The 25840-nt window shown below is 45.7% G+C and overlaps 1 protein-coding gene across 1 annotated transcript in view; it reads right to left on the reverse strand.

Moving 5' to 3' along the window:
• The window catches only part of ITPR1 (inositol 1,4,5-trisphosphate receptor type 1), a 157414-nt gene that overhangs the window by 130469 nt on the left and 1105 nt on the right, over nucleotides 1–25840 (reverse strand). Inside the window, exons 2-3 of the mRNA XM_062500846.1 lie at nucleotides 13127–13234; nucleotides 9455–9525 (exon numbers count right to left, since the gene is read on the reverse strand). Coding sequence (XP_062356830.1) covers nucleotides 9455–9525; nucleotides 13127–13218 — 163 coding nt within the window. The 5' untranslated portion in view covers nucleotides 13219–13234. The remainder of the gene's footprint in view (nucleotides 1–9454; nucleotides 9526–13126; nucleotides 13235–25840) is intronic.

A 25840-nucleotide genomic window follows, 5' to 3' on the forward strand; every position in this document is an offset into this window, starting at 1 on the left:
AAGCACTCCCAGCTTCACCTCCCTGAGACACCACCACTGCAGCCAGGACTCCTGCTCAGGGAACGACAGGCTGCCAGAAAATCAAAGTGAAATTATTTAACGTCTGGGTTGGGCTCCTCTTGGACTAATGACATCCATGTGGCACACAGGCACAGCATCTGTGAGGCCTCCTTGATACAGGTACTTAGCATATTTATCTCTTGTCTTCTTGAGCAAATAAACTGAAAATATTTTTCAATTGTAACTCATTTCAAAGTATAAAGCCTTCTTAAGCAATACAATTGAAGATTTTAGTATAACTTGCTGCTACTGCAAGCAGCACAGAACTTCACTGAGTCCTAAAAGCAAGAGTAGGGAGATGATACAGGTCAGGCTGAAGAGTCTGACACAGAGGGGCTCCCCAGGGGTGTCACAGTGCATCCACCTGCTCCCTCTGAACAACCAAACACCTCATGACCACAGAGGATATCAAACCTGGCCACAGAGAAATGTCCAGGGAAAAAAGCATGAGTCCAGGTTTGGTACCCTAGGCTTCCCTAAAGCTTAGTGGGGAAGGCAGACCTAAACCCAAAACTTGTGAAGCATCAACATGCAAATCCAGATGTGAACTGGAGGATCCAGGAGCAGGGATCACACCTTCCCTGACTGTGCTCATCAGGAATCATCCAAGCCAAGGGCAGCCAAGAGGCTGTGCCTGAAGCTCAGCCCTGCAAGTGTCAGCACTTCCAAGCTGGAAATGCTTTTCTGAACCAAACCCGAGTTTGGCAGCAAATGTTTGTGCTTCCACACATCCAGCACAGCCCACAGCTATGTCCTGGGAATGTCTTTAAGGGAACTACAGCTGCTTTTGACTGAATAAAAGCACTTTGAACCTCAACTGCAAAGCCCTGTCACAAGAGGTGATGATCCCCTGGGAACTCTAACTCCCTGGCTATCAAATTCCAAAAGCTCCCACCAAATTGGGAAGCATCATTTAGAGGATCCTTGGCTAAAAAACCTTCCCCCTTGTATTTAGGTGCCTCAAGCACCCAACAGCAGGTGAACACAGCTCCAAAGAACTCCAAACAAAAGTGAAGAATAGACAGCCCACCCAGCCTCCCACCCCAGCCTCACCTATTTTGTAGTTTTTATATTTATGCCAAAATAACCAACTTGCACATAGGAAAAGAATAATTCATCACAGCTCCTTTACTGCAACGAAATAAATCTTTGGCTCTAGTTTACCACAGCTGGATAAAATCTCACCCAGGGCCAGGTCAGTGAGCCTGGGCACATTAAATGCACTCTCAGTGAGGTGTTCTGGACTGCCAGCAGTATCTTACACCCCAGACCTTAACTGAGGCTCTCCCTTAAGTCTCTCAGCACTTTAGATAATAAATGTACAGCTCAAGATGTTCCCAGTACCTGGGAGACTTCTGTCCTCACACACAGGGTTTTCTCCACACAATTTATGACATTATCCATCTGCCTGCATCCTTCTGAAGGAGTGAGACTCCTTCCTCTGCAGAGCACTTGGGCTGTGCTGGCAGAACACACAACACCCACCCTCAAGTTTACCTGAAGGTCCTCTGGAAGTACTTGGGATTGATGAGACTCCCCAGCACCTCAATCTTGTCAGCTCACAGAACAGACTCTGAGAGCCTCACAAAAGGAAGAGAGTAAAATAGATGGGGTGCACAGAAGAACACACTCGACTACTCTAAATATTAAGCAAGCCCCAAATTTTAATAACTTTGCTATATTAAAAGATGGGCACCAATGTCACCCCACCCCCACAAATCATCAAGGCATTTCACTCCCCTGGGCTCTTGTGACTAAGTATAATATTTCATTAAATATCCTGTTCATACTGGCTTATGTACTAGGGAACACACTAATTTTAGAAAACTGATTAGCTAGTTCTTTCTAACCGAATGTTATTGTAGCTAAGGTCAGATTTTGCACTGAAACCATGGTAACAAAGCCACAGTATTCTTTTGTCTACAAGGTTGGGACCAGGTTTATTAACAGAACTGCTCTACTTAATAGCTCAGCACTGCTTTCTGGCAATCCCTTCCTCGATCCTACCTGAAATACCCTGAAATTCCCCTTTCCACGGGGAAAAGGCTCAGACCTGCAAGAGTTGAGAAAGAATAAATGCTCAAAAGAGCATTTTGCTCAGTTCTTCAATTTTAGGGCACAGACAATCCCCCCAACCCACCCAGAACTTGTCAGGACAGAACTTCCACCCCCATTTACAGAGGGACCAAGTGCACAGATCAAACTTCTCCCAGGAGTTCAAATAAATCTCCCCTCCTTCCCCTGCTGTACCTGAACCAACAGATTGGCTTTCACACACCGTTCCAGTTATGCATATTAATGGCACTTTCCATTCCAAAGGGGCTCTGCTCTGCCTTCATCTCCATGCAAAACATCCTAGATGAAAGCACCTGAAGCCCAGAAGTTGGCAGACAGCTGTTTGGGCACAGAGGAACAGGGAGACACAGCCCAGCCACTCTGCAGCCTGTGCCTCACAGAGCCAGCTCCTCCTGATCTGTGCCACACAGACCCTTCCCAGTGATCCCAGTACCCCATCAGAGGGACACAGGAAAAATCCTAACCACCTTTGTGAAGCCAGTAATTATTTAGCCAGCTAATTATTCATCTCTGCTAAGCACATCAACAGAGAATCTCTGAAGGATTAAAGCTCATCTTATTCCCACCCTGCCATGGGCAGAGACACCTTCCACTGTCCCAGGCTGCTCCAAGCCCTGTCCAGCCTGGCCTGGGACACTTCCAGGGATGAGGCAGCCACAGCTGCTCTGGGTAACAAAGCATCACAGACTCAGGATGCCTTTGGGATATCCTGGTACTCCATCACAAATAATTTCTGAGTGCACCACAGACTTGTCTGGCTTCACAGGCCAGTAAGGAACCACTGCAAGAGATGCAGGAAATGAAAGAAAAACAGCTTTGCAATTCACTCTGCACGATGAAAAACCCAACCAACCTTCCCTCTGATTCATGCACCTCCATGATCAGGGTGTCCCTAGCCTCAGCAGATATAAAACAAACTTGTCTGCATGAAAAAGCAACACTTTCAGCTTCCCAGCTTTTTTAAAATACCTAAATGCTGCAGTGACAATTGTCCCCAACATCTGCTTGCACGTAGGCTGCAGTGGGCTCAAGTTTCACAATTCAGAGCCAGGATTCAGGATTTCTTCATCTTATAAAGGGCAGCAAATTCAAATGTGTACGAGCAGTTGGCAGTTTTCTAGTGCAGCTCTATAAATACTGAAAGATTCCTCATCAAGGCAGCAAAATGTATTTTAGATTTAACTATATCCTAATTCAGCAAGACTGAAATATTTTTTTTACTCAAAATGCTCAATGCTTCAATTTTGAATTTAAAAAAATTACAGGCACAACAACAGACTGCATTTTTATAATTTTTCTCTTCCATCAAGCAACCTAAAAGTTTATTTTGATTTTACATTTCTTCTGATTTTTACTCTTTTTGAAAAGGGGGTAAGAGGCATCTTTTTTCTTTTTATGGTGCTTGGCTGTAAAACAGAGAAGTTGGTAAGTGGGTATTCACTATTATGCTCCACTCCCTACTTCTGGTACTCAGCACAGACATTTTAATCTGACTTTGACATCTCAAAATTGGAAAGGAGTTTCTATTGCAAGTGATGGATGTCTGCAAGAAGACTTTGGCCTCAGCTCTCAGGCACTCCCCAAAGTTCTGCTTCCTGCATGAAAAACAAATCCTGCTATTTGAACTGCTAATATGAGAGGGGAAAAAAAAAAAAACATATTTAGACTCCAGTTTAAATTTCCCTTAAAGGAATCCAAGCACTTCAATAATTAATGCATCCAAGCATTTCAGCAATATGAGAAACTCCACGTCCAGAAGGAAAAGAAGCCCAAACTTGGCTGTGCAGCTCAGGTCTAGCCCATCCTCTCCACCATCAATCCAGCTCAAACCTCTGCAGAACACCCACTCCAACACAGCTGAGAGAGTCAAACAACCCAGGCAATTTCACATCAAAGTTTAAAAAGCTGATATCATCCCTTTCACCACAGCAGACCAGGAGAAGTGTGTGTGGAGAGCACCAGGATTCAAGGCTGCCCACTTACTGGAACATGAACAAGGAACCTCAGGCTGATGCCACAGAAAATTCGTGACAAACACAGGGGGTGGCACTGAACCCCCACACAGCCCACAAAGGGCACTATCTGCTGCTCATACTCCTCCAAGACCAACAGGCAGAAGAGGGTCACTTGTTTCAGCTTGTTTTTTAGTTTTCACAAGTGTTTGGGAAAATGACGTATGCAACCCTTCAACTGAAAGAATCCCTAATGTCAGCCCTGATGCCAAACTATAAACAAGCTTGCCCTGGCTAAATAAGGGTAAATAATGTGTATGTCTGCAACAGAATTCCAGAGCCTCCAGCAGACCTACATGAATCACAGCTTTCCTTCATATTTTTCCTCCATATGGAATTTCCTTCATATAACACAAAGCACGAGTGGGGAGGCTTCAGATCAGTGACAGCAAAGCTATGAAGGACAAAATATAAAACATTTCTGCTGGGGAGAAGCACCTTGACTTCATCAGAGCTGAGCACAGGGATAACTCAAGAACATCCATCAAAACCGTGGATACTGGGTCGGAATTGTTCCCTGGGAGGGTGGGCAGCCCTGGCACAGATTCCCAGAGCAGCTGGGGCTGCCCCTGGATCCCTGGCAGTGCCATGGCAGGGATGGCACTGGATAAAATAAAAACCATTCCCAACCCAAGCCATTCCACGATTTATACTACATACAGTTTTTATACCCATAGAATTATGAACCAAAGCTGCCTGGGGAAATCCCCCTGCTGCAGCTGCAGCTCTGAGGCTGAGCCCCCCAGGGCTGGCCCCCAACACCTGCAGAGGCACCAGCCACAGGAGCACAGCATGGATTAGGATCAAAAGAACAAACAGAATTTGAACTACTCCTCTTCTGCTTTGCCATGAGGGTATTTTAAGTCTAAGATATGGGTTCATTCCTTGAACATCTTGCCAAAAAAAGAGTGTTGCCCAGCAACTACTAAAACAATGTTCTGGAAGGAGGGAGCTGCTGGACAAATTAACCCAGTGAGTGCCCTTTCTGCCAGAACTTCAAGCATCTATTGCAGAGCTGCTGGAAGCCTGGCAGACAGCTCTACATCCCAAATAAAGAGCTGTAAGGAATTTCCTGAGAAGCCTGTCAGACAGACTGTTTCTGCTGTAGTAGCAGTGTCTTGCATTAAACGAACACATTTGGCTTCGTGCAAGGCTGTGCTCCAGTACAAATGAACACAAATAAACCTCTGCAAAGGCACAGTCCAGCTCACTAACAGCACAAAATCACCAGCCCCGGGCTCTGCTGCAGCTCCACCACCACGGCAGGTCTGATTCTCATTTGCAGAACAGGGATCTCTGTGTGTGTGTTTGATCAGGAACGTGTATGTGTTTGATCCAGTGAAACAGGGGTCTTTAGCCCAGCTGAGGGTCAGCTCCAGTTCACACTTCCCACATTAATCCATGCACATTACAAGGAAATTCATTTATAGCCACTCTTCAGCTGCACAGTCACACTCAAAGATGGCAATTAGAGCTTAATAAAAACATTCAAAGTCTTTTCTGTTTAAAGAAGTGCAGATAACTAAGGGGATGTCACACTTTTTCTTTTTTTGGAGACTCGTAGAAGAACAATTTCTTCCAGGAATCTCATCTGTACACAGTGCATTTACAACAGTTAGGTTAAAAAACCCACTTCTTTTGCATATTCGTATTTTTAAAAAGAAACACCCTAATGAATGTCCTCTTCACACTTTGAAAATCAGTTTTAGAGGACTTCTGAATTGTTTGGAGCTGAAGACACAAAGGACCAGAGAAATGCTGTACTTGGAAAAAAACCCAAACACACCCAAACCACTCCATTTAAAGTAGACACAGAAAACCAGAATAAAAAAAAAAATCCACTGAAATCTTAGACCATAATTACCATCCAACCTCAAAGCACTGACCTCAGGTGCTCAGTAATTCTGCTTGGGATGGAAAAGAATAACAAAAAGAAACAGCCTTCACACCTTCAAGTGATCAAATGAGTATTTTAGTGACCTAGAGGCACCACAGCATTTGACATGTGAAATAACTGCAGGTAAACACTCACAGGAACTTGACTGTGCTGTGCTAACTTCCTCTGGAGTTCCTTCCAACTCCAGCACTTCACTTTTTTCCATCTAATAACCCTGGAATTATTTTTCTTTTTAACCATCTCATTTACACTTTTACTCCATGCACCAACCCCTCTGACTCTCAGCTGCCTCTTGCACCTCACCCTTTGCAGGGCTCCCCCACCACCAGCTCCATCTGTCAGCCAACTTTTTCCACAACTTTTGTCAACAAAGCCAGTCCTGGTGTCCTCAGGATCCCTCTGCTCTCCTCCCTCCCTGCAGACTGAACAGCTCCAACTCCAGCCCTGCTGCACATCCTCCTGTCCCACCAAACACATCCAGATTCCCTCTGCCTCAAAGCCAACCCTTGTCCAAGCAGTAATTTCCCAGCACACAGACCGTTTCAGCTGGGAAGGGGCTGGTTTTCTCCTCAGGCAGGGCTGTTGTCACTGCATGAGCAGGTTATCAGTGTTTAGTGACACAATACACTCACATCTAAGCACTGCTGCCCAACCCCTCTCTCCAGGCACAGGGATGGGGCACACAGCCCCCACTTTGTGCACAGCAGCTCTGCTCCATTTCAAGGGTCTGAAGTAGAAAGAAAATCCCCCACCCTCTAGACCAGGGTCTTGCTGTTGCCACCAGATGCAAGTGATGAAATGTAGCCTGGGCAACATGACTTTTTACAACCTGAAGCACCTGTGGTTAGGGAGAAAAACAGGGTGGATTAATTCTGCCACTGGATACACAGGGTTGAGCTTCACACTGAATTTTCTTGGAGTCATCTCTGCATACCTAAGCAGTCAATCTCTCTTCCAGAGATCTCTCCTCACATTGATTAAGCATGAAATTTGTATTTACAATTGTTTTACATCTGCCCATAGAAGACAGATCTGCTCTAAGAAGCTCAGAACAACACTTCTCAAAAAAGGATACCAAAAAGAAGATTCCCAAGCCTGGCCAAAGGCAACAGGCTCAGTGTCCTTCCCAGCAGGGGACTGACCTGCATCTGGACACTCTGCAGCACAGGGACATAAAACAGGTCACAGAACCACAGAAGTGTTTTTTCCAGTCCTCTGCCAGGGTATAATGCAAGTCATATCCATTTGATTCATTTTCTTCTTGCTCCAAGAAGATTTGGGAACATTCCTTCCTAGTTACCAGTGCCATAATTACCTGCAGCTGCTGTGGTGACCAACATGCCTCACAGGATGGTTTGGGCTGGAAGGGATCTCAAAACTGATCTCATTCCAGCCCCTGCCATGAGCAGGGACACCTTCCCCCATGCCAGGTTGCTCCAAGCCCCACACAACTTGTGCATAGAAACAGGGTGTTTTCCATTGCCATTTTCCACTTCTGGTGAAGATGGGGTGATAAACTCCATTATTACTTCTTCTGAACATATTTATCACAGAAAGCATTTTATCTCAGACTACACTTACAAAGTATGTGTATAAATAAGAGAAAAGCCTACTAAAATTTTATGACTTTTGTTGCCATTTACCATTAAGCATAAACTTCCCCATGAAAGCTTCACTGAAGTAACTACAAAGGTTGGGAAAGGTTCACACAATTCTTTCTGCCTGTATAAATTATAAGTAATATGAGAACATTTACAATGTCTAACCACGGTGTTTTATGTCAGACAAATGTCTCTCTGTACTTGCAGTTCCTAAACTGTGCTAACAAGAATTGCCTTTTTTTCATTCTTTTCTCTCTCCCCGTCTCTCCCTCCACCTCCTTCTGCACCCAGCAGTCTCAGTCAAATCTGGGTTTATTCTTCCACACGATTTTAACATCAAGAATGCCTCAAGTCAAGGCTCTGCTCCACATAACAGCATTGTTCTTTCTTGGAGAGCTCACCACTGAATGCTGAAACTTGCCCAGGTTGCCTCTTTAGTGTTTCAATTATCAGCTCTTCAGTTTTCCAGGAAAAAGGAAGAAAAACCAACAAGAACTCACAGACTTCAGCAATATTTTAGAAGGAGAGTTTCATTATATGCAACATCATGTCATGGCAAAAAAAAAAAAAAAAAAAAAAAAAGCCCCAAACCACCCAAGAAACAGCAAGCAAAACCAGCAGTACAGATTGTACACGATTTTCAAGGGCAATCACCTGCAGCTCTGGCCAAACCTGAACAGAATTATGGTGATTGAGACCCTGATGAAGGCAAAGCATAACCAAGGAAAGAAGATTCATCCAAAGAAACAAGACACACAGTTGTTGCTGCATCTGAAACAATGAAATCCAGACCAAAACTGGAGAATATTTAGCTGAGTTATGCTCTGGGTAAAAGATGCGACTCAGGGGTGAGAAAAGAAATTCAAGGTCTTGCAAACAAAATCCCAGTTAGTGCTTCTCTTCCTGTCTGAGGCCTTTCTTGAACGAGTCAGCCCTTGCCAAACTGTGCAAAGCAGAGCACTGATTTCTTATCATTGAGCATAGATTTCCTGGCAGAAGGAAAGCAAAGCCCAGGGTAGCTCATATCAAATTAGGTCAGACAGCAATAATTGTGGCTAACACTTGCTCCTTTTTATTTTCCCACTCCCTGAGGTTTGGTACTAGGTAATTAGAAAGAATGTGTTATAGAATGGAGAAAAAGAAATTAAATTCCCAGGGATCCTTGAAGTTTGGACAGATCTGAAAGGAAAACAACTGATAACCTGATCACCATCCCCTCACGAAGCCTTCCTCATTCCTGGGTTTGACTGGGACAGAGTTAATCTTCTTTGCAGCAGCTGGTAGAGCCAGATTTTGGATTTGTGCTGGAAGCTGTTGATAACACAGGGATGTTCCAGTTACTGCTGAGCAGATCTCTGCTCCTCTCCTCACCTGGGGGGGCACAGCCAAACCCAGGGATATCCCAGACCATGGGACATCACACCAGGATACAGAGCTGGGAGTGCCTCTGGAAATGGCATCTGTCCTGGCCCAACACCTGCCTGCCCTTGGGAAATGGGCAATCAATTCACTATTTTGCTTTGCTGCTGTATGAAGCTTTTCCTGTTTTTACTAAAGTGCTTTATCTGAAAACTCCTCCTCTCCCAGTTCTCCCCCCATCCCACTGGGTGGGGATGACTCAGGTTAAACCACCACAGTCTCATAGCCATTCAATACATAGATTTTTCCTCATGAGCTGTCATTCGTGGAAGAAGAAGACACTAAAACATGCTGCAGAAAGCACAGAGCTCAGAAATTGTTACACATCACTGCACAAAATGAAGAATCATTTCTAAGCAGAAGGGTAAGGAGCTGTCTGACCAACTTACCTCTGAATTTTTTGGGTGGGTTGTTAAGATCACCTGCTTCTGGCTGTACAACACACCGATCATCCACAAGGCTGCAAAGAAATGAGCAGGGAAGTGAGATTCCATCCCCCTGCAGCCCCTTCCATCCTCCTCAACAAAACCAAAGTTGTTCATTTGCAATATTTCATCCGAGTGGCCACTTCAGCAGAAGACATTCCCCAAATGCCAACTTATGCCAGATCTCTCTAAGAAGCATGCAGCTGATTTTTACTGTTGCCCAGAGCTATGCTCCTGGTAGGTGGGACAATAAATAAGTCATTGCTCCTGTGTTCTGCATCATCTTTATGTCCCCTGCTTGAGGTGCAGACAGAACAGCCCATATTCTAGGGAGGTGACAGACAGCCTCAGGACAGTTCCTGCCTCTTGGACAGATTTGAGTCATGCTGCAAATGTGTTTATATGAATAGAGAACAGGAAAATATGGCACCTATGCAAATTGAACACTGACCCTGTGACCCCTCAAGTATTAAGAAATGGCAGGAACAGCCACTGCCACAATAAAATTTGACTCCTGAGAGAAAGGAAGGCACAAATGTACCCTCCTGCTCACCAGCCAGACACAAGGTGAGCTGAGGGGCTGAGCCAACCTCCTCCTGTTCTGCCAGGAAGAGGGGGAGCTGGACAAGCAAGGAGATTCCAAGGGGGAATGCCAGGACAGAGCTGTCGGTCCCTGCACAACCCCCACAGGGTCAGGGAAATCCCACAGAATAAAGGGAACACTTAAGAAGCAGCTGCCCCCACTGCTCCACCTGAGCAGCTTTGGATCAAGGTCGAATTGGGCTTTTCCCAAACACCACTTCCAAAATGGAAAACTGCCTCTGTAACCAAACACTTTGGGGTTTGATTTGATTCTAAATGACTCAATTTGGCCCCTTACAACCAATCTGTCAAAGAGGCTTTCTACACAAACGTAGAAAGTAAAACTCCAAGGTCAAAGGCTTGAGAGGTCCATTCTCATGCAGAATCAACTTGAGAAAGACTGAGACCTAGAATATGAGAGTTGTTCCTTGCAGAGGCTGGTCACATGCAGGGAGCATCTTCAGACAACAAATAGGGAAAATAAGGAAGTGCATGAAAATTAAGAGATCAGAGAGACGAAGAGGGCTCAATAGTTTTATGCATCTAAAATTTGCATGTGCAAACATTCAGAGTGAATTGCTTTTTCCCCATGGATTTTCTCCCTACCCAGTACTACACACACACATATATATAGGTGCTCCAACGTGAATGGTATTAACATTTGAGCTGAAGCACCTGCTTCTAGTGAACAAAGGCCCAAAAGTATCAAGGAAATCAGTTACTCTGATCATCCCATACAGACAGCCTCAGTGCAATACATCCCTCTCATCTGAGATTAAGTTGAAAGTAAAGAGGAACTTCCCCAACCAGTAAGAGGAAAATTTGACAGGGTGAGAAACACAGAAGAGGATATATTGTACACCAGTAATCATCAAGATGACAGCACTGATTTTGGGAAACAGCAAGAGTAAAGTTCTGATTAAGCAACATGTCATAGGAATATTAAATAGGAACACTTCAGAGATTTAGGACAGCATTAGAATGTAGAGTGGTATCTGCTCCTCAACCATCAGTAACCACATAACAAATCATTACACATTGTTATGACATCAGACTGTCAAAACTCCACATGGGCTGGAGGACAACTACACCAAATCTTTCCTTTGCTGCTTTAATTTTCTCCAGGACAAAGACTAAATTAAATATGGGACAAAACTAATTCGATTACGAAGGCTTAAGATGATAATGCATTTCATGTTTCACATAGCAATTAGGATTTCTGGCTTCAATCAGGCTCAGAGATACGTGGCCATTATAAAATGCAGTTACCTTAAAACAGCACTAACCAAATCAAAGAGGAGGCTTGAACACTGAGGGGTCTTTAGGCCTGCCACGAGAACATCTCATCAAGCCTAGGAAATACACGTGCTTGGGGCCTGTCATGTCCAAAAGGACTACCCATGGTGAAAAAAAATATCTGCTCAGCAATGCCATCAGAAGCCACAGCCACTGCATACTGATCATCATGCACTGCATGGGATTCCACATGGCAGAACAACTTTCTACTTGGTCTGGAATTATTTACTGCCAAACTCGCTTCAGGACTGGGAAGAAGAACACCAGGCAGATGTAGAGGATAATTCATGTTGCCAGTGTTCAGTAGATAGTATTTGGCCCGTTACACAGCTGATCCAGGACTGCAGAGTGCACGTGTCATATTTGACCAGGACCTGGGAAATTTGTCAAATACATTTGCCAAATACTATTCAACCAACCCTACTTACTACATCCCTTGCTTTTATCATACCTTCTTTCCTTTCTGGCAGCATCCCATATTTTCTTCTCTTTCCTATAATAGATCATGGTGCATCTTCAGTGTCTGCTTCCTTCTCTGCCCCCTTTATTTTCCAGAATCCTAATAGCTAGAGGACTAAACCTACAAGTTAGTTTGGAGTCACTCAGGTGAGATTCCAGCCCATCGTTTCCTGCTGAGGCACTTACCAGGATGCTGTCTCTGTACCCTGCTTGGGAGCTCCGTTTATCAGATGCATCTGGACTGTAGGCATCAAAAAATGTGCTGTGACTGTACCCACCCTGAGGCCCTTAGGGCTACTGGAAATGAGAAAGAGCAGGTTGTGTGTGTGCCCCTGGCTGGGCACATCCCCGTGTACCACACGCTGCTCCTGCCCTCAGGAACAGGGGCCAGAGGTGCTCCTGGAGCTTCTCACCCTGCAAGGGCTCCTCCCCAAGCAGCACCCGGCTCCTGATGCTTACAGAGGTTCCTCCTCAGCAGGATCAAACATTCCCTGGCCCTCTTCAGAGCTGCTTTGCAATTCCATGGCTTTGCTCTGCCAGCTCATCCTTTTCCCACGTGAAAAGCTACTTTTTTGGTTAATGGAGGTAGCATTCATTTCTCCCTGCTCCAGAGCACCTGCTCCATGTGTCTTTGTGGAAGGCAGCACAGAGGGGCTCTGTGGGGGCAGGAGTTGGCACAGCACAGCTCCCACTGCAGCTCAGAGCTCTGGCAAAGCACAAGGGTCAAAAACGTGTGCTCCTTTGATAGGAGGAAAACAATTTTGTCTGTAGAAGAAACCTCCAATTAAACCTCAATTTTAAGGCCAAACTAGGTGTAGTGGTGAGTTACTGGTATTTAAACCACTTGGCTCAGGGATTTCTTATTTTTCTTTTAAGATGTTTATCTCTTTTAAACTCCTTGCATTGCCTATGTTACATCCTTAGTGCAGTCAGCAGAGTGCACTGGGGTCTGTTCATCCCTGACTGGGGGAAGGGGCAGGGAGGGACAGGACGGGACACACGGACGGACACGGGACAGACAACATGAAAATCATTGGATTGCATTCATTCCCCCTCTACCCCTTCACCTGAAAAGGTTCTCCCTCCCCACCAAGGATATAAAACTGCACCACAGCCATTGATACACTCTCCAGCCTCCCAAAATATTCACTTTAGGTCATTTTTAAATTTAGGGCCAAATGTATCCATAAAGCTCCCTTACTTTAGCCAATATGCCCTGGCATCAGGCTCAGGAGAGTTAACTGAGCTCTGCTAGTCCTTCTTGTGGTGTTTTTAATACAAGAGAACAGTTGTTCTTACCCCAAAGTGCTAATAAATCCATTTGTTGAGCCCTCTGCATAGAGAGAACAAATATCTCCAATATGAAGGAAGCTCGACATCTTGTCAGTCATCTCTGGCTTATTGCCCCTGCAAGAAAGAAGACAGAATAAAGCACAACATTAATCAGGCAGAATTCCTTGGTACAGTTACCAGAGGTTACAGCAACAGGGCCCTGTGCCTTTGATTGTTGGTTTGTTTGAAAAACAGCTCAAGTTCTCGCAGTGGAATTTCAGGTATCAAAGAAAACCCAGCATGCCAGAGTGCTTGCTTGGAAAAATAAACCAGGGAAAAACAAGCAGCTACTGGCATCCCATTCCACGTGGGACTGTTTCACAGGCAGGCATTCATCCCAGAGGATGCTGGATTTCAGTGCAGCTGTACCAACCCATTCCAAACCACTGCCACAGGGAAAGGGGGAGAGGGGACTGCACTAGTTTAAGGCATATTTGTATCTAAATCACATTTCTTTGCTGGAATTAAAGACAGGTTTAAGCATCCTTTAAAGGCCCTCCTTTGTGCTGGTGTGGTGCTTTGGAGAAATTCAGAATATTGACCTGATTCATGGCAACATTTTTTGGTCACATCAAAATTAGACATAACACCAGCAGCCTCCTGCTTACACCTAAAGGCCCTAAAGCAGAATGAGGTGAAAACCCACTCAGCATGCCTGACAACAGATTTTGCATGTAAAAACATAAAGATTAAGATTTTTTAAAGTCAAATATTTTATTTATCAGGAAACCAAATGCCTGTGAAATCAGTAACACTTCAGTCCTGGGTTTAAACTAGATGGCTTAAATGCAACACTGAGGAGACAGACACTGAACACTGCCAACTTTCACTGCATTAAAATCTTTACTATTGCAAAAGCCCGGAGTCCAAACAATACAGGACACACCTGACATTCCAATAAATATTGAAAAAAAAAAAGTGAGTTTCAATATGTCACAACAACAAAGAGACAACACAAGCCTGGATAAAAAAAAACCAACAGAACTGATTTTCAAAGACCCTTTTCCAAGCCCATTTACTGGTTTCCTCCCAAGCCCTGCTTTTTTGGTCACAGAGCTCAAAAGGCTCAACCAGCTCCTGTATCTGAGGTTTCAAACAGCAGGAGCACCCAGGCTCTTCCAAGATGCTCCTCCTGGCAGGCTGTGAGCCCTGCCAGCCAACACTGCCCAGGGCCACAGGTGAGGGAAAACAACTCAGTACACTTCCAGCCTCTCTCTCCATCACACCCAAAGAGGTTCCCAATGGTCTAAGAGCAGAAGAACAGCACAGCAGGAAATTCTGCATCTTCCAGAGCACAGCCCTGACTGCACAGGGATAAATATTCCCCTTTCCCTGGACATTATCTTGTTTACCAAAAGCATAAGGATCAGGTTGTTAGGCAAGATTGGAGCTCGACAAGGACAAATTCATGGAGATCTAAAAGGTGATGTTTGCAGCTATGAAAGGGCAATAAAAACCTAAAGTTACACTTTTCTTCTGAAAAGCTCCAAGCAGCTCTCCCTCCTCACTCCCAAAGGATCTGTGCTGCAGGGAGTAACAATAACAACTTTGATTATTATTAAATCAACGCACACCACAGACATTCACCCCTAAATCTGTGCCACTGCTACACTGAAAAACAAATCCAGGAAAACCAAGAGATAACAGGCCAGGCTGATATGCAGGTAAAGGGGTCTCAGCTCCTCTGGAATAAAATCTAGGTGCATAAAAAACCAAACCCTTTGGCTCCAGGTTGCTTGTTATATGCCAAGTCCTTAAGCCACTGCATGTTACACAGTCTGTTCCCACTCTTTCTTGATAAGTGGACAGAAAAACACTGCTACCTATTTTAAGATATATGGCACGAAACATAGAGAAATATGCAGTGACTGAATTAGGAGCACTGGAAATACAACTTTCCCCATTTCCTGACTTGGATGTTAAGCTATCAACTTCAGACCAAAAAACTTCTCATCCCTCAAAACGAGGCTCAGCCCTGAATTATTACAGCCCAAAGCAGAATCACAGCCCATAACCATCACAGAGCTCTAGATAACAGAAAGGTGGATGTTCAGTTCACTGAAATGAACTGCTGGGTGCTTCAGCAGATCACCCTTTGAATTTCTGGGTGAGCTTGCAAAGCCATCACTGCAGAGCTGGGTTTGGAGTGCAGCCTGGAATACCAGCCTCTCCTGCTCCCAACCAGGAGAGCTCTGCTCCTCAGAGCTCAGCTCTGCTGGAGTTAGGCTTTACAAAAGGGTGATCTGGCTACAATAACCTCATTTCCCAAAACTTAGGCAAGGATTAATCACTGCCTAAGTCCTCACTCCCCTTTCTCCTGTACTTCTGAGTACTGTTCTAACACCCATCAGTGTGATGTTATTTCCAACACACCAGGAGATGCTCCACCACCTCGGGAAGCAGAGAGCCAACTCTCACCAGGGTGAGCCCCTTATAAAACAGTGATTTATCCTCAGGCTTCCCCACAGTCAGAATGAATGCTGGCTACACCTATTCTTTAATAGCCAAATAACCAAAACCAGTGCCACACATTCCTCCCTACAAAAGCTGCTGCTCAGCTTGGCCAGTGCTCAGGAACACGCTGGACTGGCAGATGGAGAAGGGACTCAGGGACCCCACATGGGAGGGAAGAGAATCACTGCTGCACTGATGCAGCTTCACAGCTTTTTACAGTCTCCTCACAAGGGACTAACAAAAGCACTCCAGTTATTGGCATCAAGCACTCAATCAGCCACCTCAAATGGAGTATTTGCTACCTCTGACAACTGGGAAATGTGAAGCAAAAAGTAAAACTGGAAAGTTTTCAAGAGCAAGTTCTCAGGTACCCAGTTTGAAAACCTTTTTCTAAAAGATGCTGTCAACAACAGCTGACGACATTAATCCTCCCAAAATGAGACCTCTGTGGGGGTCATCTTTGATTATTTTCTTCAGCAGGACAAGCCAGAAGCGGAGGCAGTAAAAATCTGTCAGCCTTGGCACATTGATCCCAAGTTCACAGCATAGGGAGGCCAGAGGGACTGAGGAAAACAGGTTTGCTCCTGGACACGTCAGAGCATCCCCGCGTGTTCCCCTGGCTGTGGAGGGGACCCTTCCCTCCCCAAGGCACTGACCACAGACAGGGATGACCATCAGAACTCCCTGGAAGTGCAGGGCAGGAGGATTTTCACACCTCCCAGTACCTGGCTCTCATGGGTACAGCACAATCACACTGCTCCAAAGGCAGCTGTGCTCCATAGAAAAATACAACCATCACCCCACTATTTATTTATTTTAGATATGCCAGTGCCAAGAGCAACTGATTTATACTAGAGGAGGGGATGGCCCTAAGACAACATTTGCAGCTATTCTGTTCATAATCCCACTTTTAATGGAACTCTCACAGCCTTGCAAGAGGGGGGTCCTGCAGGAAATTCATCCTGTTCCAGCTGAAACACAGCAGCGTTACCCAGGGAGCATTGTTCTCCTCTTCCCCTTAAACACTGCAGGAAAACAAGATTCCCTCTGGGCAAACACACTTAAAAAAAAAAAATCAAAGATGAAGCACTGATAAGCATGGCATTATCCAGCAAAAATGAAGTCAGGTTTCTCCAAGCAGCTTAACTCAGGTGGCAGCAAGGTCAACAGCAGCAACCCAAACTTTAAAAATAATGCTCTCTTCCCACTAAGCTGAAGGTTGCAATTTTAACAGCCAGAAGGACCTGCCAGGCTACAAAAGAAATGTGAACTACAAGTGGACTGTACATTGAAAACTATATTGTTAACTATATCTGCCCATGGACATCGAAAAACTCCTGACATAGGAACACATTCTACTGTACTTTTTTAAGACCTGAAAGCCTGCATTTTTATAATTATGTTGGTGACTGTTTCCTCATGTCTACATCAACGTTAGGGTACATTTTATATACAGTTTATCTGCACAGGAAAACAAAATCAAGTTTCTGTTTAAGAAACCAAATAAAACAAATAAACAAACAGAAATCTGCTGAATTTCATGTGAATTTCAAGAAACCAACCTACAAGTTTTTCTTCCAGCTCTGCTCTATAGGGCTGGATCTGAACATGCATTAGCTAAATCCAGGCAGAGAATTAAAGACAGGAAAATCTGCTATTCAGCCCAGGGGTTTCAGGACTTTCTCCTCCTGCTCTGGTGAACACAAATCTGCACCACACCATCAGGAGTTTGTTCTTGTGACTGAACAGAAAGGGACACAGCTCTAGGGTTCAGTTCTCATTATTTCCTACTACAAATTTTCTTGTGTGAATCTTCACAACAAGCTGCTTTTCCTACAGCAAAAAGCACTAAACAGAACCAGTTCTGAGGGTTTTTGTCCCCAAAGCCAAGGAGAAGCTCAGCAGACACAGAACAGTTCCCACCAGCTCTCAGGACTCTGCAGTATTTCAGGGCACATGCTCAGCCTAATGGCCTTGAATAAGCCAGGATAAACTTAATATAGTCCCTGAAATTCCATCCTTTTTCTCATGAAAACGCATTTCATAGCAGCAGTTAAATCAGGATTAACAGGGAAGACACTACAGAATCAGACTGACTGTTCAATATTGAATACCTCAATGAGACAGCTGCCTTTTGAAACTCTCAGAGTGGGAAATGCAACTGCTCTGTAAACATTTCACACCGATTTCTTCCATCACTCATCTCACTCCTGATGCTAAGTTAGAAAAAAAAGGTTTCAAGTTTGCTTTCCTTGAAGAGCTGAGTCAAGGTCCCGTTTGAAGTCCCTGCTCACAGGGACTGTTTGTGACAACATCCCTGCACTGTCATTGCTCATCTCCAGCACTTGTGAAAAGGCTTTTTCAAGCAATCCCAAGCTGCTTCCCTGATTTCGTGTCTCACACGTCTGCTTTGTGTGGGATTTTAATTCTTTACCCTGCGACTGCAAATCCTGTTTGTAAAATAAACCAGCCCAAATGTGTCTTATTGCCGACTGCTTGACTCCCAGCAACTGGGATACAAATTACTGTGTCTTTCCAAGATGTTTCCAATGATGTTTGTTTGGAGAAAAAAAAAATTAAAAAAAGAAAAAGAAAAAAAGAAAGCTGCTTGCTGTGGCTGGCCTGCAGTCCCAGGATGTACTCAGGTCTCTACTGATTTTCACTGTAGTTTAGTGCTCAATTCAATAAACTGGCAATTTTATGTGTACTGGTACCAAAACTGGAGCAGCACTTTATCAAAGTCTTTTTCACTATCTCGGTTGTTTAAGAATAGAATCTCAAACTGTACTTCAGAGTTTCAACTTCATTACTGCCGACAGGAAATTCCAGAGTGAAAGTTTAATTCTGTTTCAGTTTTTGATAGAAACAAGACCAGAGCTTAAGGGTAGGGAGACAACAAAGAAGCCAACACAAAGAACTGCTTAATGGCATAATCAGAATTATCCAGAAATTAACAGATCTGAGAACCCCCAAGACCAGGTAAGTCTGTGCTTGAGTTAAATGCAATTGGGTCATTAATACTGGTAAATTAGGCCATGCAAGTTCACATTTTTTTAAATTCAACCAAAACCTGTATTATACTGAAAATCCAGTGCTTAGATTATCTGGTAAATCCAAATTTTACAAGATGACTTGGCTGAACATTTGGCCCTAAAGACTAATCAAGATTTCATGTGGGTTTTTTGGGATAACACCCACAGATCATTCTGTATTTTCACAGGTGCCGCTAACTTGAAAATCTAGACCCAAATCTGATGTTTCTCATTCTTATTTCAGAAAAAAAAAAAATCCTAAGAATCCCATTAAAACAGGCAAAGAAGGGAGGAAGTGCTTTATTAAAAGCTCACCCAGTGAATAATCACCGTGCTAGGGCTGAGGACAGTGTTCTGTCATCTGCAAAGCTTCTGACTTAGCAAATCTAAAAGGAGCTCTTTGCACTCTCCAGGGAAAGGCAAATAAAGGGATTTTGGGATGTGGAGCAGGCCACGTCCTGAACACCAGGATCCTCACACACCTGCAGTGGGACCCAGCTCAGGGACAGCGCTGGGTGCTGGGAAGGCTGGAAATGGAGCTCCATTTCACAGATTACACGTTAAATTAAAAAACCTATCAGTGCAGTACATTTATCTACCACAGGATCTTGTTTTCCCTTCAGCTGCAACCTTTCATGTCCAGGAGGCTGCTATCTGCCACACATGGGCTGATGAACCGTTAGATTAAGGAGGAGAAATGCGCTTTCTCAGATAAAGTATTTTTCCTTCCAACACTTAAAACGCAGCAGATTTTTTCTCCAATTTCCAGGCTGAGCAGGCAAGATGGAGGCTGGGGAAGAGAGGAAGGAGGGAGAAGCACAAGGCTGTGACTTTCTCAAGGACATGCAGCAGGTCAGACTCAGAGCCCAGATCTGAATCCAGGTTTCCCAAATCCCAATCCACCAGCCCACACTCCCCTCTGCTCCCAGGAGGGAGATCAGCCTCACTGCACATCTAATCAAGCACACACTTCCCCTTCCTCTAAAAATAAGTAGGAAGAGGAGTGTAAATTCACACAGAAAGATGAGGGCCCAGTTAATTACGTTCTATTCATACTATTTGCCACTCCACAGATAAATGAATTTTTTTATCATATCAGTGACAAAGTTATTCAGAAGTTACTACTTCAGAGGTGCAACAGCAGTTTAGGAAAACAGATAAAGTAACTCATTTCAGTAACTTTAACCTCAATGAAACCTCAGGTACAGGAAAGCAAACGAGCACAATGTCCTTTTCTCCTTAGATAGGGCACCTGCCCTTTTTTTTTTTTTTTATTTGCCCAGTGCAACCAGACAAGCTAGCTACAGAAAATTCAGGTCAAAAGCATGGAGATTACACTGACAGCAATCCCTTACACAGCAGCCACTGACTGAGGTAAGAAACACGACTGACAGGTCCTATTGACAGGCATCTGCAGACAGCTGGAAAAAGAAAATCTATTAGAGACACACTGTCGGGGGAAAAAAAAAAAAAAAAATCTTTTTTTTGTTCCAAACCAAGCACGACCTGACAGCACCTCCTTAATCCCATTAAAAGTAAGGAGCACTTAGTGAAGCTGATACTTCCTGAAGTCCATCCTTGCTGGCTCCAGCCCTGCTGGGAGGAGGCAGCCTGGATGTCAGCCTCTGGAAGAGGCCCCTATGAGCACACAATGTTTTCCAGCATATTTCTATCAGGAGAGAGCTGGAACACGCCAAAAGGCCCAGGACAACCAAAGTCATGGGGAAAGAGAGCAAGCTGGGTTTATTACACCAGCTGGAGTTTGGCCAGGGAAGAAGAGGGCACGGAGCAGTCCCAATGCCACTTGGCATGGTGAGGGATCTGCTGGGGGGCTGCTTCCTGCACCCCACTGCCCACATCAACCCCCCACACTCCCTGAATCAGCAATGCAGCTCCCATCCATCCATCCATCCCTCCCCCTGCAGCGCTCACTCCTCTGTCCCCTCTCCGGTACCGCACCTCGGCGGGGGCTCCCTCTCCTCCATGGCGGGTCCGCTGTCGGTCTCCAGGGCTGGGCTTGGCAGGGTGTCCCCCCAGCACGTTTGGGTCCCCTCTGGCAGAGAAGCCAAGGCTTCTGTCCCTCTGGCCAGCTCCTGCAGGCTACCAGGGCTGCTGGTGTCTCCAGGAAGGAGCCTCCAGAGCACCTCTCGTCCCTCCCGGACACCTGCGCTGGCTCCGGCTCTCTGGATAAAACCTCAGCGCCAGGGACAACCAGCCCAAGAGGAGGAGCCACTGCCAGCACATGATGAGCACGTGTGGAAGGCCACTGGTGGCCAGGGGACCTACTTTGAGCTCAAAAGCCCTGATGGGCTGGGCTGCTTTACAGATGAAGGCTCCAGTTCCCAGGCTGGCTTGTACCTGTTGGCCTCCCAACTGTAATTTTCTAGAAGGCAAAGGTTCAAAATACTGAACCACCCATGAGCATTAGCATCTGAAGCTACTGAACTCTTAACAGAGGGGCAGCCAAGGATTGCAATTACTTGAATCAGAGGTTTTCAATTAACCCTTCAGATCAAGCACCATCAGCCAGCTGAGGTCGGTGTCTGCATCTGTGGCCATGTGTTTATCCTTGGAGCGGGATACAGATGGGACAGAGCTGGACTGCAAACAAAGCTTTCTTCTTCACTACTTCTTGGCAGACTGATGAATTTCTGAAGAAGTGGACAGGATGGGCCGAGGCACAAAAGAAACGTTCATAAAAGTTTCATGCAAAACTGCTACTAAACAATTCCATAAAATAAAAAACAAAGCACAGCCTTTGGGCAGCTGCCAGTTTTTTTGGCCTACTATGATCAGAAATCTCTTCCATGTGCATGCTCAGAGATCATCATCTTCTGACCACAGACATCATGCAGTGGGTGAGGAAAGGATGAACTCCCGTGTCCATCGTGACACTGAGTTCATCCAGCCAAGCCTCTTCCCTTAGAGTTCAGCATCACATTACTCCAAAAGCAGAGGCATTACCTAACATCCTAACCCAGAAACATCTGGCATATCCATTTCTCAGAGCTACTCCCCCTCCTTCGATACTCTGCAGCCAAATGATCAGAGAGCCACAGACTGGTTTGGCTTGAAAGGGACCTGATAAATCATCTCATTCCTCTCCCTTCCACTAGACCAGGCTGCTCCAAACCCTGTCCAGCCTGGCCTTGGGCACTTGCAGGGAAAATTATCAGTGAGATATGAACACTCAGCTTCCTGCAGTACTCTTCATGTTGGCATTCTGGCATGTGAGGATGCAATTCCATTGCCACAAGCCACAAATCCCCAAATAACACATACTTCCATGCACATTTCCAACCTGCTTTTTGCTCCAGAGAGTTAACTTGCTCAGATATCAACTGACATTTTATTCTCCATAGAACACTGCTAGGAAGTTCTGATCCAAGTTTTGACAAGCTTAACCAAAACCACAAGCATGAAAATGAATCTCCTTTGAGTTCAGAATCCACAGCTGAGCATTGCAACTTTCCTCACTGGAATTACAGTTCCTGTAGTTTCCACTTCTTCTCCATCTTTTTTCACAGAAGACAATCCCAGAATGGTTTGGGTTGGAAGGCACCTCAAAGATCATCTCCTTGCACCCCCTGCTATGGGCAGGGACCTTTCTACCGCCCCAGGCTGCTCCAAGCCCTGTCCAACCTGGCCTTGGACACTTCCAGGGATGAGGCAGCCACAGTTTCCCTGAGCAAATTTGATCCCATAAACCACTGCTGTCCTGAAGACCTGGAAATGCACTTTCTCAACAGGTACAGCACAAGCAAGAGCCACACAAGGATCTTCTGGATGCCTCTGCCAATCTAACAAGTAGTTGCAGCACCCTGGAAAGAAGGATCTGCTTCCATCCCCAGCCACTGCCCGCCCTTGCCAAGACAGTACGAGGCAATAATTGCTTTTGTAGTGTCCATGGGGAGCAGAAATTAGACAGGAATATCGAGCCAGATCAAAGCTCGTGCAGTTTTGGCATCCCGCCTCCTCCTCCAGGAGAGGCTCAGCAGAAGAGCACGGGAATCACTTGGAACAGCCACGGACACAGCCAGCATCCGGCCCTGCAGCACAGGGACACTCTCTGCTGCTCTTCCAGTCTGTAAAGCAGCACCTGGCCCCACCCAGCACAGGCCACTGGATGAAACCGGGCAGCTTCTGACTCTCCCTGTGCATTATCACACACAAAGAGCATAAAAGAAGGTTCCAGGCCACCCAAAGCACCTTCAGTTTCTTTTGCTATCTTAGCAGAAGAAACCAATTTAGGACATATAGTAATGGAGATTTTTAGGAATCAGGATTTACACCACGGTCTCATTGTGACAGAGATGTTATATTTACATAACCTTCCAGCAGCACATAATTTTCTGCCTCGAAACCCTTTGGTCTCCATAAGCTGCTTTGGTGAGGCCGCCTTCCCTCACACTCACCCACGGCGAGCCAGCAGCTCCTCTACCAGCTACTACAGAGCCACTACCCTCATCCCACCTCCCACGGGAGCCTCAGATTCCTCCTTGCTTTAAGACAATCCTACAACTACAACCATCTTGTATTTATGGGGTAATAATGTCTCTAAGACTCCCATTACACTCTGGCAGTTGACACATCAGATATTCCAAAGGAGCTTGCATGCACTGAGCAATCACCACGGTCAACAAACCCAGATCACAGAATCGTGAAAGCTGGAAAAGACCTCCCAGGTATCAGGTTGAACTGGTAGCACTGTATCCACTCACCCACATCAGGAAAAGCCAGCCACATCTGCTCAATGTTTGAACACCCCCAGGACAGGGAACCCTACTGCTTCCCTGGGCAGCCCATTTCAGTGCTTGACTACTCTTTCAAGCAAAGTTATTTTCCCAATATTTAACCTGACCCTCCCCTGGCCCAGCCTGAGGCCGATCCCTCTGCTCCTGTCCCTGTTCCCTGGGATCAGATCCCAAATCCCCCCCGGCTGTCCCCTCCTTCCAGGGAGTTGTGCAGAGCCACAAGGTCCCCCCGAGCCTCCTTTTCTCCAGGCTGAGCCCCTTTCCCAGCTGTTCCTGGACCCCTCCCTAGCTCCATTCCCATCTCTGGACACGCTCCAGCCCCTCAGTGTTTTTCTTGCATTGAGGGTCCCAGAACTGTCCCCAAGACTGGAGGTGCCCCAGCAGTGCCCAGTCCAGGGACAGGCACTGCCCTGGTCCCGATGGCACACCAGTGCTGGGACAGCTAAGGTGGCACTGGTGTCTTGCCCACCCAGGCACAAACAAGCCCAGGTGGCCAAGAGCAGCTACACCTGCCCCAAGAGCTCATCAGGACAAGCAACACCTGCTCCTCTGATGGTTCCAATTCCCTGGCAGGTACCAGACAAGGGCTCGGGATTTCTAGGATCTGATTTAATCCTGCTTGACAGCACTGTACAAGTAGTTCCACCTCAGTGCTGTCCATTTCACCAATTTACCAGGACAGACCAGCTCATCTGATGAGAAGCAGCTAAAAGGAACTTCTGCTTCCAGAACAGACTTGTAGATCATCCCAGTTTGACCAGTCCCTGGGACCATTCCCTTTTCTCTGGCACACACACAATACTGGAGGAGCTAGATCCCCAAAATTCACCCCAAACCTGCCACCCCTGCAGGTGCCCTGTTCTCATGCTTGCCTTGCTGGCAGGAACATTCAGTGAGTGCTGTCTTTACCAGAGGAGTTACTACAAAATCAGACCAAGACCTCACACCACACAACAGCAGGACATGGTGGTTTGCAGCTCTCACTCTACACTGCAATGGCCTCACTTGTGAGCTGCCAGGACCTGAAGTTATTTCATCACTTTAACTCCATTTGTGCACTTGCTAGACCATGCCACACCAGAACAGGTTTGCTGAGGGAACGTGAGAGGATTGATGGTGCTGTAGGTAAGATCATGTTACAGAACCACTGAGGATTGAAAAGACTTCCAGGATCATGGAGTCCCAGCTGTGCCCAATTCTCACCTTGTCCCCAGCCCAATGCGCCGAGTGTCACATCCAAGTGTTCCTTGGACACCTTCAGAGATGGGGATTCCATAACCTCCCTGGGAAGTTCCAAAGCCTGACAGCCCATTCAGGGAAGAATTCCTCCCAAAATTACACTTCTCATTTATAACCAGAGATGAGAACTGTCCCTTACATCCCCTCCACCCTGTTCATCAGTCCCAGGACAGCTCCATTCATCCAAACGTGCAGCTCTACCAACCTCCTGTGCTCTTCACTGAGACCTCCTCCACTCTCAACGATGATGTTCAGGATTAGCACATCTCATAAAAACCATTTCCCCGAGCTAAGCTCCACCCATGATTGCAAAGGCAAACCAAAGTTACTCTTGTTTGTTTACTTCCTAATTTATGAAACCCTGTATGAGGAAACGATTTTGAAGGCTTAATCAACGCTGCAAAACAAGCAGATGGGGGAAAAAAACACTCCCCTAAGCAAACACTCTAATCTTGGGGAAATAAGTTATTTTAACAAGAAAAACCCCTACTATTGACAAACAAGAGACATCTTAAAGAAAACATTAGAAATAATCAGCTCAGCATCAGCTTGTTTTGAAACACACTGGAACTGTGGTTTTATTTTCACAGCGATTCCTTGTTTTGGTTTAGGCACCCTCAGCACTACAGCTTCAATACCTCAAGCTGCTGCATCCCACAGCAATCAATTTCTACGTTTTACCAGGTGTCTTGTTAACCCTGAATTTTTGACCTTAGCAATGCCACCAGCTTTCTCCACTCACTAAACAGGCAATGCTGGGCAGCAAAAACTCTGCTCCAGCCACAACACCCTGCAACGCTGTTATTGCTTCAGGCACTTACACCAGCAAAACCACCAGGCACTTAGACCATGGAATAGCTGCTCTTTGAGGAAAATAGCTGCTCTTTGGTGTAAATCAAGGCACGGAAAAGAAACCAAGAATTCCAGTGTCTGGTAGCCCATTAACTTGGCCGCGGAGGAATTACGGAGGAAAGGAAAGGATTTTGGCCTCACATGGCATCCCACACTCACACAGCTAAGCCCCGGGAAAGAAAGGGAAAGAAAACAGCTCCACCACGGACCTCTGGCCTGGGTTGCAAATCAGGCAGTGCTCTGGCTCAACAGGTCTGGAAATCCCGGGATACCAGGCAAATTTCTGAACCCAGGAACAGAGCCTCAAAGGCAAATACCTAAACACATTGTAAGAAATAAAGCACGTGCAC

The sequence above is a fragment of the Cinclus cinclus genome, chromosome 12, assembly GCF_963662255.1.
Source record: "Cinclus cinclus chromosome 12, bCinCin1.1, whole genome shotgun sequence".
Taxonomy (NCBI): Eukaryota; Metazoa; Chordata; class Aves; order Passeriformes; family Cinclidae; genus Cinclus; species Cinclus cinclus.